The 13,351-nt window shown below is 30.8% G+C and overlaps 2 protein-coding genes across 2 annotated transcripts; one reads left to right on the top strand and one right to left on the bottom strand.

Annotated features, from left to right (window-relative positions):
• Nucleotides 1-10,133: 10,133 nt before the first annotated feature.
• Nucleotides 10,134-10,562, bottom strand: LOC110625570 (loricrin-like). The gene has a single exon (XM_021771206.2). It carries the CDS (start codon nt 10,560-10,562, stop codon nt 10,134-10,136), a length of 429 nt encoding a protein of 142 aa, XP_021626898.2.
• Nucleotides 10,563-10,599: 37 nt separating this feature from the next.
• On the top strand, nt 10,600-11,013 carry LOC110625569 (extensin). Its single transcript, XM_021771205.1, has one exon. The coding sequence runs from the start codon at nt 10,600-10,602 to the stop codon at nt 11,011-11,013; it is 414 nt and encodes a 137-aa protein (XP_021626897.1).
• The last annotated feature ends 2,338 nt before the right edge of the window (nt 11,014-13,351 follow it).

Raw genomic sequence — 13,351 nt, 5'->3', positions numbered from 1 at the left:
GTCAACTTCTTTTAATATGGTTATCTAGAAGAGACACAACACCCATAATTAAGCTTTATAGTTGCCCCTCCCATGTGACTGTTTTTAATTAATCAAAACACCAACTTTTTTTAAAATAAAAAATAAAAAATAAAAAATCCACATGCTCTCATTTTATCATGCCATGATTAAGCAACTTAATTAGGTATGTTTTGTTGTTTAATTAGTCGCACCGATTTCTCCTGTGTCAGAACCACTTCCATTTATTACTAATCATACTTAGCTAATTAAGACATAATTAATAATTAGTTTCTTGAAATTTCTATCCTCAAAAATTGGTATTTATTTCATTTATTTTAATAAAATTAACTATTGTTTTTTTATTTTGAGACATCATTAATTGACAAAATTTTGATTCGAAAATTATAAAATCATGACACTCAATCAGGTGATTTGATTCAAAAAAAAATTAATAAATTAAGTTTGGTACGAGGTATAGTAAATGAAAGTAATAAATAAAATTGATTATACAAAATATTTACTTTTTAATAGACTGTTAAATAATTTATTAATGGTAGATAATTAGCTAATAAATATTAAGATGATTAAATTCATATTTCGTTTCATAAACGCTATTGCATGCACATTTAAGATTTCGTAAGATCTTATGAAAAGAATACTAAAATTCTCCGCTACTGAAATTCAACCTGACTTTTCAAATCAAATCTAATGATATACAACTAGAATTATAAATGATTTTTATGATTTAGGAGTTAAAGGACCGGAGACACGTATCTAGATTTGATCTAGAATTATTCTTTATATGTTATCATTAACATATTCTATTTATTTTTAAGTTTCTTCAATCATTTTAAGTATTTAATTGAGTTATATTTAGCCTATATAATTTGAAAAACACAATTATCTATATAGTATCTCTATTTTTTAAGTATTAAACTATTTAATCATATTTTTAAAAAGAAAACATTATTTAATCCTATAACAATAATTTCCTTTCATTTAATTGCATTAACTATATAACAAAATACTTAAAACTTTATTTGATTGAGATAAATAAACTAAATAAATAACTCTTCTCAGACATGCAAAAAATTTACTCATTTGATTTATACTACTAAAAATGGAAGTAATTTATCTAGATTACCCTTAATAAGTCAATTTTTTTAATTTAGTGTAATGAAATTTATTAATATCATTTAATTTGTTACCCTTCAAATTATCATAGACATTTTTTTTTGTGTTAATAAGAGACTAACTTACTTCTTAATTAATAGGTTAATTTGTGTACCAAATAATTTTATCATAATTTTTTTAAAAAATTCCTTAAATAAGTCCTTAATTTTAAATTGAACAAAACAACAAAGTACATATATTAATCAATGTATACATATATTAATCAATGTATCTTTTAAAATACATGAATTTCTTTTGATTGATAAAAATACTAAAAGTAGCATAGAGAATGATAATATATATAAAAACAAAAAAAAAAATAAAACTCGTTAAGATCATTACACATGTACACGTGATTCAGAAGGGGCATGCGAGTCGTTTCATCAGTAGGAAGTCTCAACTTATTGAGTATAAAGAATCAGACCTCTAATACCCCTAAGTTTATCAAAATCCGGAACAAACAAACCAACTTATTCAAAACTTGAAAAGGATGGGCAGACCTCTTCAAAGTTCATACTACAACGAAACTTTGAATGCAGATGTGGCCGATCTCACTGATCGGAAGGAAGTCACCTCTATATAGGTTGAATGAACTAGGCACAACCCAATGAAGTCAGAGTAAGGAGGCTGACCTCCTACGCGCTGGTCATCTCCTTTGTATGGTACTAGGATCATAAATATATGTGCAAAAGTTATAAACTAGTCAACTCCATATTTATTATCCTGTCACCCATCATTAATGGACTGTCTGTCACACCTGTCAAAAAGCATTCCTACCCCACCCAATGGAGACATGGCACTAGGGGCGTCAAATTGATCGAAGGTATATATACTACTGACTAATCCTAAAAAAGAGGGACATCTTCTTCTCGAAAGAAAAAACCCTCTCTCTCTCTGACACACAGAGAGAAACCCAAAAATCCATCCTCCCTCTCTTGGGAGTTTTCTCTTCTCTTCTCCTCTCCTCTTCTCCTCTCTATTTAATTTCTCTCAAACACCATTAAAAGAGCCTAGATACTTGAGCATTGAAGGGTCTTTACCGGGGCACCCCCGATTGACCTCTGACCATCTTCTCATATTTTGTAGGTTCCCTTCCTCAAGATCAAGTATGGACGGACCTTATGAAATCAATCACAGATTGATGATCAACCCATAGAATCGAGCCTCTGTTAGGTGTCCGCATCTGGACACCCTACCGGATCTCATATCATTAAGTAGCGTTGTATGTGGGAATGAATAAGACTATACTATCGCTGGAGTTTTCGAATAAAACCCATTGAGATCCGCATGGCAAACCAAGAAAAGCTAACAATCAAACAACAAGAAAGACCGACAGAAAGAAAGATGGTGAAAGACCCGGATCGCATGACAAGAATTAGACAGGGGAAGATAAAGAAAGAACAACACAAGAGCGATCCATCAACCATGGAAGAGAAGTGACATGCACTAGTTATCCAAGTTGTATAGTTATTTTCCTTATCTTAAAGTATTTTTACTAGTATGAACTAGTCAAAAAATTTAACACTTGAGACAAAGGCCTTGTGCATATGAACTTAATATGATAGTACATCTGTGAAGCGATTTATGCATGAGGAATATTATTTAATAGAATCTCTAGAATTATATGAGATGATATAGTTGACAAAATTAATATTTTACATTCAGTTGAAATATGAAACTAAATATTTTGCTATTTCAAATTAACAACGAGCATTCTCGTTACATATACTATGTGCAAGCTTTAATTTTGCAGGCAAATTTTAAAAGTAAGAGTAAGGCTAACAAGCTTGGGAGCCACGACTATAAAACGAAAAAAAAAGGCCTAATAAGGCAGGTGCTGACCTCGAAAATAGACCCCTGGCATCAAAAAACTGAGTTGAGAAAATAAAGAAGCCCAATGAGGCAGGTGCCAGTCTCAAAAATAGACCCCTAGCACCAAAAAGTTGAGTTGAGGAAATAAAAAAACCCAATAAGGTAGGTGCCGGCCTCGAAAATAGACTCTTAGTACCAAAAAACTAAGTTGAGGAAATAAAGAAGTCCAAAGAGGCAAGTGCCAGTCTCAAAAATAGACCCCCAGCACTAAAAAGCCGAGTTAAAAAAATAAAGAAACCCAATGAGGCAGGTGCTGGCCTAAAAAATAGACTCCCGGCACTAAAAAGCCAAGTTGAGGAAATAAAGAAGCCCAATGGGATAGGTGCAGGCCTCGAAAATAGACTCTGTCACTAAAAAGCCGAGTTGAAAAATCAAATGAAGAAGATCCAACCACGACAGGTGCCGACCTCGAAAAATTGACCCCTGGTACTAGGTAAGCCAAGTTGAGGTATAGAATGAATGAAAAATTCAACCATTATGGAATAAGGCTTAAGGATAAACAGCCCAAAAAACGCTTAAGGGCAAAAACAGCCTGAAAGAGCAAAAATATTTGGAAGACACTTACGGGCAGCCCAAAAAGCAAGTAAAAATACCCGAAAAATACAAAGAGCCATAGAGCTCAGAAGTAGAATAAGTGCAAAAATAGCCTGGAAGAGCAAAAATGCTTGAAAGACGCTTAAGGGCAAATACCCGGAGAGCACTTAAGGGCAAAAATGCCCGGAAGATACTAAGAGCAAAAATACTTGAAAGCATAATAAGGGCATATAGCCCGGATAACACTTAAGGGCAAAAAGTCCAAAAAGCGCCCAAGAGCAAAAATGTTTGTAAGAGTAACCAGGGTTAAAGAGCCCGAAATAAGGCTTAAGGGCAAATAGCCTAAAAAACACTTAAGGAAAGATAGCCCGGAAGGTACAAAGAGTAAAAACGCTCAGAAGTGGAATCAGGGTTAAAGAGTCTCAAAGCTTACCAGAAAGAAACAAGATCGGACTAAAATCCAAGGCATAAGTCGAAAAGATACTAGAGAGCCAAAGTGCTCGGATAAAAGATCAGAGCTAAGTGTCGAGAAGAGGCTTGAAGAGGAAAATGCTCGGACAAAGTCTTAGGACTGAGAGTCAAAAAAACGACAAAGGGCAAAAGTGCGCAGGAAAAGAATCAGAGCAAAAATGCTCGAAAGTGGATCCAGGGCCAGGTGCTCGAAAGAAACACAAGAGTGAAATGCCTAGAAGTAAGGGCAAAAATAGCCCGGGAGAGTAAAAACGCTTCAAAGTGGATTCCCTTATCCAACGGCTCATAAATAACCCTCGGAGATGGGTAAGGGCACAGAAGAAAAATCAGGGCTAAAAGCCCAGAAGATGCTGAAGGGCAAAAACCCTGAAAGAAAGACGTTCAAGAGCAAAATGCTCAGAAGAAGATCTAAGGTTTAGAGCCAAGAAAACGTTCAAAGAGCAAAAATGCTCGAACTAAGGTCTGGGGCTAAAAGAGCCCAAAAGAAAACAAAGAGCAAAAGCGCTCAGACAAAAAATCAAGACTAAGAGCCCAAAGAAAGATCACAAGGAACCTAAGAGCTCGGAAAAGAGCTAAAATGCTCACAAAAATATTCAGGGCTAAATAGCCCAAAATGATATAGAAAATTAAAGAGTTCGGACGAATACTCATGGCTAAAGAGGCTAGTAAGGAGCTAAAATGCTCGTAAAAATAGTCAGGGCTAAAACCAATCAGCTAAAATGTTTATTAAAAGACACAAGGCTTACAGCCCAGAAGATGCCTCAGAGAAAAACACTCGAAAGACCTAAAAGGCAGACTATTAAGGTCAGGTCGAAAAGGCAAGGCTGAAGAGCAGAGTACTCAGGTCAAACCTTTCAAAAGGAAAACTACCAAGATCATACTTTCTATGAAAAAGACCACTAAGATTATATCTCCCAAAGAAAAGATTATCAAGATATAAAATTTGTTCTCTTAGTTCATTCTATACTAAAGTCGATCAATTTAATTCTCTTTGAAATTCATAAGCATTTACTAAACGAACATGTGACGCCGAATTACCAGGTCGAGTTCCCTTCTCTAACAGTCATAAATAACCATCGAAGAAGCGAAAAGATAATTGATAACATATAGAAAACAGAACCCATTAAGATCATGGCATTTGTACACGTGATTTAGAAGAAACTTTCTCTTCTCTTCTCCTCTTTCCCTCTCTATTTTATTTCTCTCAAACATTATTGAAAAAGCTCAGATTTGACTTAAGTGTCGAAAGGTTTTCACCAGAGTACTCCTAGCAAATCTCTAACCATTTTCTCATATTTTGCAGGTTCTCTTCTTTAAAATTAATTATGAATAAACTTTATGAAACTAATTACAAACTAATAATCAATCCATCAAATTGAGTCTCCACTAGGTTCCGCAATTAAACGCACCACCGAATCCCACAGCATTAGAAAAAAAAAATTAACAAACAGAAAACGTCAGATTTGTCTGTGTATAATAATAATAATAATAAAGCAAAGATGAAACATTGAGCACTGTGCTTGAATCTTGGTTATATGTAAATCTCCCAGTTTAATATATTATGGGTGGGTGATGATTAAGCAATTGTCTTTAAAAAAAATGGAAGACTTAACAGAAAAGACAAAAACAATAATTAGACATGCCTTTGAATTCCATGGCAGTGAAGATCCTGGCAAGAGATATTAGCACATTCCCTTCTAACACATTTTTTTTAAATATTATTTAAAAAACATTATTCATATTTGCAGACACTGATCTTGGCATTCTGCCTTCATGGTTGGCATGTTTCGAATACTTATAAGAGACTTTTTTGGCTTCAAAAGGCAGAAAAACTTGGATGTTTTATGAGTAAATAATATTAAAAAAATAAAGACAATTTAAACATTTTTTTTATTCATGTATTTAAGCAAGGTTCTTTTTTTTTTAACAGTAGCTCAAATAATGAATGAAACTTTTCAGGGTTTTTTTTGAAATGGGGGATGGGGGATTCGAACTTGAGATCTATCAGATTTAACCGGATGCACTTACCATCAGGTTAAGCCTGGGAGTGCGAAACTTTTAAGGTTTAAATCTCACATTTTCACAATGCTCATACTAAGGGTTAAATCTCATAGTTTTTCTTTAATATTATAAGATATTTTTATTGTTTCATAATTTTTATTTATTTTATTTTTTTATAAAAATATTTTAAAAAATTTCTTATAAATAAAATAAAATTAAATAGAATTATAATAATCATTTATATATTCCTATAATGTAAAAAAAATATACAATAATTTTATAAAATTTAAAAAAATTATAAAACAGATGAAATATTAAAACACAGTGTATATGTACATATTTACTTTTTTATTTATTCAATTATTTCTTAGAGCTTATTCTTATGCATTGAAATTATATTTAAAAGATCAAAATTTTAATAAAGTATTTAGTTTCATTATCTAAATTATAAGGTTATTGAATTGGAATAAGTGTTTTTCATATGGTATTAGAGATATTTCTATACCAAAATTTTTTAATTTCATCATCTATTTAACTTAACCTTTTAAATTTAATTAAATGTTTCTCACATTCTTATTTGTTTTTTAGATATATATGGTTGAAAAAAAAATCCTATTTAATTATTTAAAAATTTTATTAACTAAAATATATTAAATTTAATTTTAAATCAATTTCGATTGGATAAACATTCGGTCGGTTCAATTTAAAATCAAACTAAATTGAATAAATCAAAAATCAAAATTTTAGTATTTATAAAAATCTAATCGAATTGATTTTGATCAGAAATCGAATCGAACTGAACCGGTCTAATTCGATTCAATTCAGTTCGATTTGATCGATTTAAATTTTTAATAAATTTTTTATTTTTTACACTATTTTTAATATTTTAAAATTTAATTAGAATATTTTAATTTTAATATGATCCAATTTTTCTATATTATTAAAAATAATATACTATTATTACTAATCGATTCGATTTAATTATTTTAATTTTTTTTTATAAAACTTAACTGAATCGAAATAATTAAAATTTTTAAAATTAATAACTGAAGCAAATTGAAATAATAAAAAATCAAACTGAATTTTTAAATTAATTTGATTTGATCGAGTTTTTTGATTTAAACTAAATACCGGGCATTCCTAGTTTTAATACACTACTAATACATTTAGGAAATTTTCTTTTTTTTTAAAAAAAAAAGTGCTCTGATATAACAATGTCAAATATAAAGTAATAGAAATTCTAATTCATTTGGGCTGAGGAAGGCTTATTTCGGTTCATTTGGGCTGAAAATCAGAAATTGGCAGATCTCTAGGAAGGCTTTTTAAAAAGTCTCAATCTGAGTAACTGACTCGGCCTTCTCCGAGATCGCTAATTCACCTACGAAATTCAATTTTAAAAAATTAAAATTATCTCCAAGCTTTTCTATTACCATACAAAACTATAAGTTTTATAGAATAATTTGAAAAAGATTTGAAAACCAAATGACAGTTTGATTTGTAAAGTTTCTAAATAATTATTTTCATTTTAGTGTTAGACTAATTAAATAATTATTTTCATTTTTAACTTAGAATTACCAAATTACTTATAAATAAGTGTGAGTGTAAGTACAGGGCTTATTACACTTTTAGATTGTCTCTAACAAATCTAACATTACATTTGTCAATCTTCACATTCTTGATCACCACTGGGTTTCTGCTATTCGAATCGCAGTTCGAATCCACTTAGAAAAGTCATACTATAATTCCATTAAAATTTAATATGTTTCTGTTTTCTAGTACAGACCATGTTCGGAAAGACCGGATAGAATATGACTCGAATCCAACAGAAAATAATCTAGCTCACCTAACTTGATAGGTTAGTGGAAAACAGACTCCTCTACATCCAAGGATCATGTTAGCACAAACACCAGAGGGAATTAAATATCCGCTTGACAATAGAAAAAAAGATAGTATATTTATACGTACAGTTCTATATAATAGCGATATGTGATACTGTAATAGGTGGCGGTTACACGTTATTAGAGGATAAGAAGAAAAAAAGAATAAAGGAAGAGGCGTGAACCATTTAGACTAAACTTACATATATATATTCTAATTCTACTCTCTTTGAAAATCCCATATCATCAACCGTAATTATTTACTATTAATTTTATATTATTAACATAAAAAAAATTCTCTAAAAATAGGCTTATATAAATATATATTTAACATTACTTTTATATATATATATATATATATATATATATATATATATATATATATATATATATATATATATATATATATATATATATATATATATAAATTGAGTTTTGGGAGTTGAATTTAAAATTAAATCAAAACGGATAAATTGAAAATTGAAATCGATTTAAATTGAATCTGTCTGATTTCATTCAGTTCGATTTGATTTGATTGATTGAATTTTTTAATAAAATTTTTTTATTTTTTACATTTTATTTTTAATACTTTAAAATTTAATTAAAATATTTCACTCTTAGTAATGATTTAATATTTTTATATTATAAAAAATAATATACTATTATTATTAATCAGTTTGATTTTATCGAATTTTTTAATCAAAATTAAACTGAATTATTGAAATTTTTAAAAATAAAAATCGAATCGAATAAAAATTTAAATTAAAATTTTAAATTAATTCAATTGGATCGATTTTTTTATTTAAACCGAATAAAATTGAATGCTATATATATACTCAACTCATATATTGTTGTATTACGAAATTATTCTTAAAATTAATAAATTTTACTTTTTATGCCTATAAAATAAAAGTATAAAAGCCAAAAATAAATGAACATATTAAAAAGGAAAGAGCTTATAATTTAGGATAAATGAAAAATGAAAATGAACCAATATAGGATGAATGTATTTTTTGATGTAATATTATATATCTATGTAATATTGATCATTCTAAGGATAAAATTAATAATAAATATATTGTATTTAATAAATTTTTATCAATTAATGTAGTATTTCACTATTAGTTAAAAAATAATAATTATTTTTTTTCAGTAGCAGAGAGAAATAAATAAGTGGTCTTCTAGTCAAAGGAAGAGCATCGCATGCATGGCTTGCCAGTTGCCTTAATGCATTTATACAAGCTTCTTCTCCTGTTGCCAAAAATGGCACATGCAACTAGGCATCTCCTGCAGAACAAACTCTACACTTTTCAACTCTTCCTGCCCTAAATTTAACAAGCTCTCTTGAAACTCGTAAACATTAGCTGGCCTCACTCATTCTCATCTCTTACCATCTTCACCCAGACTTTGTATCACCAACTTAAAGAATCTCATTAATGCAGCAGCGACACTTGTTTTACTATATAAGAATACTTGTGGCCAGGCCATGCATGAACAAGCAGCAGCATGATCAAGCTTTGAGAGCGAAATATCAAACATGAAGGTCAAACTAGTGATTCTGATCCTTTTATCACTGCTTTTGATTACCCAGTCTCTCTCTGAAGCCACAGCTCACCAGAAGGGGAAAAATTCTGAAGAAGATAATGTGAAAAGGAGACATAGAAGATGCACATGGAGAAAAGGCAGGAGATCAAGAAGTTGCCGTGGAAAAAGGCCATCTCGCTGTGATCCTTTATTTTTATACCTATTTGATACATGTGGACGATGGCCTTTCCCTACTTACCCTTCTCCTGATAATCCCTTTAACCCAACCCCAAGGCCTTTCCCTCCCCCTAGGCCACCACCGCCTCTAGTGCCTTCTCCGCCTCCTCCGCCAATTCCACTCCTCCCATCTCCACCACCACCACCACTAGTGCTGCCGTCGCCACCTCCCCTTGTCCCATCAGCTCCACCAACATGTCCACCAGCACCTTCTCCATCCCTTCCATGTCCATCACCACCTTCTCCACCCCCTTCATGTCCTCCACCACCTTCTCCACCCCCTCCATCTCCTCCTCCACCTTCTCCACCCCCGCCTTCTCTGCCTCCACCACCGCTAGTTCCATCTCCACCCCCTCCATTGCTTCCATCTCCTCAAATACCAATAATAATCCCACCACCACCACCGCTAGTTCCATCTCCACCCTCTCCATTGCTTCCATCTCCTCAAATACCAATAATATTCCCACCGCCACCTCTAGTTCCATCTCCACCCCCTCCATTGTTTCCCTCTCCTGAAATACCAATAATATTCCCATCACCACCACCGTTAGTTCCATCTCCACCCCCGCCTGAACTGATACCATCACCAATACTTCCATGGCTATCACCTCCAGATGATGCCTCTCCAGCATCGCCACTAGTCCCAACATTTGATCCACCAACACAACCAGACATGCCACCCGAGCTCACACCAACACCACCACTACTTCCAATATTTGATCCACCAACACAACCAGACGTACCACCCGAGCTAACACAAACACCACCACTACTTCCAATATTTGATCCACCAACACAACCGGACATGCCCCCAAATCTAACGCCAGCACCACCACTATTCCCAATATTTCCTCCACCTACGCAGCCAAACATATCACCTTATTTATCTCCAGCACCACCACTAGTGCCGATGTTTGATGCACCAATTCAACCCAATCTACCACCTTATTTTACCCTACCACCACCGTTTGTCCCAATATTTGATACACCACTGCCTAATATACCACCGGAGTTCACACCAGCACCGCCAGTAGTCCCGATTTTCGATGCACCAACACAACCAGATATACCACCAGTGTTTACTCCAGCACCACCACTTGTGCCGATACTTGACACAACGCAGCCAAATACACCCCCCAGAGTTTACACCAGCGGCACCACTGGTGTCAATTTTTTATCCCCCCCTATGGTTCCTGAAATACCTAAGAATCCAGAGAAACTACAACCATTCAGTGAGCCAGTGCAGCCATTGACACCTACACTTCCTTTCTTACCTCCAGTTGAGCTTTCACCACCATTTCTTGTGCCTCCCTCGAATAACTGAAAGGTTCTTTGTGTGTTCTTATCATTTTCTTTATTATTTAACTCCCAGTAGAGTTGTTACTCGAAATCTGAAAATCTGAAAAGGACTCTAATTGCTGAAACTCATCGTGTGTTTCTTTATTCACGTAAAGAATTAAGCAGGAAATAGGTGGCCATGTTAGCTCTGTTGAAATATGTATATGTATATATTACTGGTGTGATATTGTAATGTTCTGTTTAGTATCAATAGAAGAGAGAAGTATTTAGTAACAGTTCTACTAAATTATCTATCGAAAAAATCAATTTACAGTCTTATTTTTTCAATTGAATTTTTTTTTTTGTTATTGGCCCTTGTTATTAGTAATTTAATGATTTGAGTGTTCATCACTAGAGCCGGTTCATAAACCATACTGGACTAGGAAGAGAATGCATGTATGCGGGTGAGCATTTTTACACATTTTTTACAAAATGTTATTTTACTATCAATTTTATTTTTATCTTGATTATCCATTCAATTCTCAAATTATGAATAACTTAATTTATATAATATATGATATAAAAATTAAATTGTTTTATAATTTAATTTTAAAAGGTAAATAAAATAAATATGATGTTTAGAGGGGTAAAGTGATTTTAGTGAGAAAGTGATAAAATAAATTACGTATTTTTTTTCACATAAAAATAAATTTATTAATCGTATTTATTATTTTATATAATTAAAATAATTATTTTTTTTAAAAGTATTAATATGAAATAATTAGACTTGATGATTTGATATTCAGAAAGAGACAGATTTTAGTATAAGTGAGTAAATTTAGTTTGCATGTATCGCTCTTCTCTTTTTTTTTCTTTTTTTTTTATTTTTTAGTAATGCATAATCTCTATCTATCGCTATTATATAGAGCCGCACGTACGGACGTGCTTGCCTGATCATCATCGATTTAATTCTCCTCTGACGCTCGTGCTGGTAGGGTTGTAATATAACTGGATTCACGTTAAATGAGTTAGATTCTTTTCCGATGAGTATGAATTCTGGTTAATCCAATTTACTATAACGGTGAATTAAATTATGTGCGAATGAATCAATTTAAATGGTAGACTCTGATCAATTTGAATCATATGTTCCGATAAATTTTGGACTTATCTTTTATACCAGGGCTCAACCTTGGCTTGAGTGGTGGTAGCAGAGGTCACTTGACATCATTATTGATATAATTAAATATATATCTCTTTATATAAATAATTAAAAGTTATTTATTAATTTTCACAACACAATTATACCATTTTATTCTAATAATAAAGTTCATTATTGAAAAAATTAAAATAAAATTATATAAGTATATAAACTGAATATTAGATAAATACTATTTATTAAAATTTTAAATATATATTGTAATTTTCTTAAAAATGTTCTTAAATTATTTATTAATAAAATTAAATAATTTAAAATGTTCTTAAAAATTTCCATTAATTTCTTTTTTTAAAAAAAATCTGACAGTTTGATTGTAATTGAATCTGATACGCATGCCAAGTTGGTCAAAAGTCAAAACTCCGACAAAAATTAATGTCTTTGTTAAATTGTGGCCCATACTTATTGATTGTATTTTTCTTCTGAGGTTTGATGAGTAAAATCAAGGATATTTGAAAAAATATTGCCAGGCGATTTAATTCAAAATTTTTATTTTTATCATCACATAATAAATTTTTAAATATTTTAATAATTTTATTTCAATAAATTTAAATTAGGTTAAAAGAAATATGATCATATTAATACGAAATAACATGAATTTTTTAATTATTTTATCGTGAATTTCGCATGCATATTTATGAAATAATTTTTTAATAGGATTATTATTGAGATGATTAATCAAATTTTTTGACAATTTTATTTTAATATAATGGGCATTGTCGTAATTTTTCACATTAAAAATGCTTAAAATTTTCCAAAATTTATTTTATTTTCTATTTTCTAAAAAAATAATAATAAAAAAAGCTAGAGTTTTTACGTCAAAGATCATTGAATGTTTAAATCCGTAGACATTTGACTTTTTGAGTAGGGTCCTAAAAAGCTTCATATGAAATTTCTAAGAGGCTCTTTTAAGGATAAAAGAAAATTCAGATCTATATTTTTTAAAGAAAATCTAAAAATTATTATAAATAAAAAATTATTAAAATTAAAAAAATTAAAAAAATATGAATGATTAAATTATTTGATTTAAAAATAAATGTTAACGGACTGAAATTTTAGAAATTAAATTATTTAATATTAAAATGATAAGAATTAAATTGTGTATTTTATTAAATTTTATAAATTTTATTATAAATTATTCAAAATAAAAAATAAAAAAATTGTTTGTCTT

Source organism: Manihot esculenta, chromosome 11 (genome assembly GCF_001659605.2).
Source record: "Manihot esculenta cultivar AM560-2 chromosome 11, M.esculenta_v8, whole genome shotgun sequence".
NCBI classification, from domain to species: domain Eukaryota; kingdom Viridiplantae; phylum Streptophyta; class Magnoliopsida; order Malpighiales; family Euphorbiaceae; genus Manihot; species Manihot esculenta.
The sequence above is the reverse complement of the archived record's forward strand: the minus strand, read 5'-3'. Positions and strand labels throughout refer to the sequence as shown.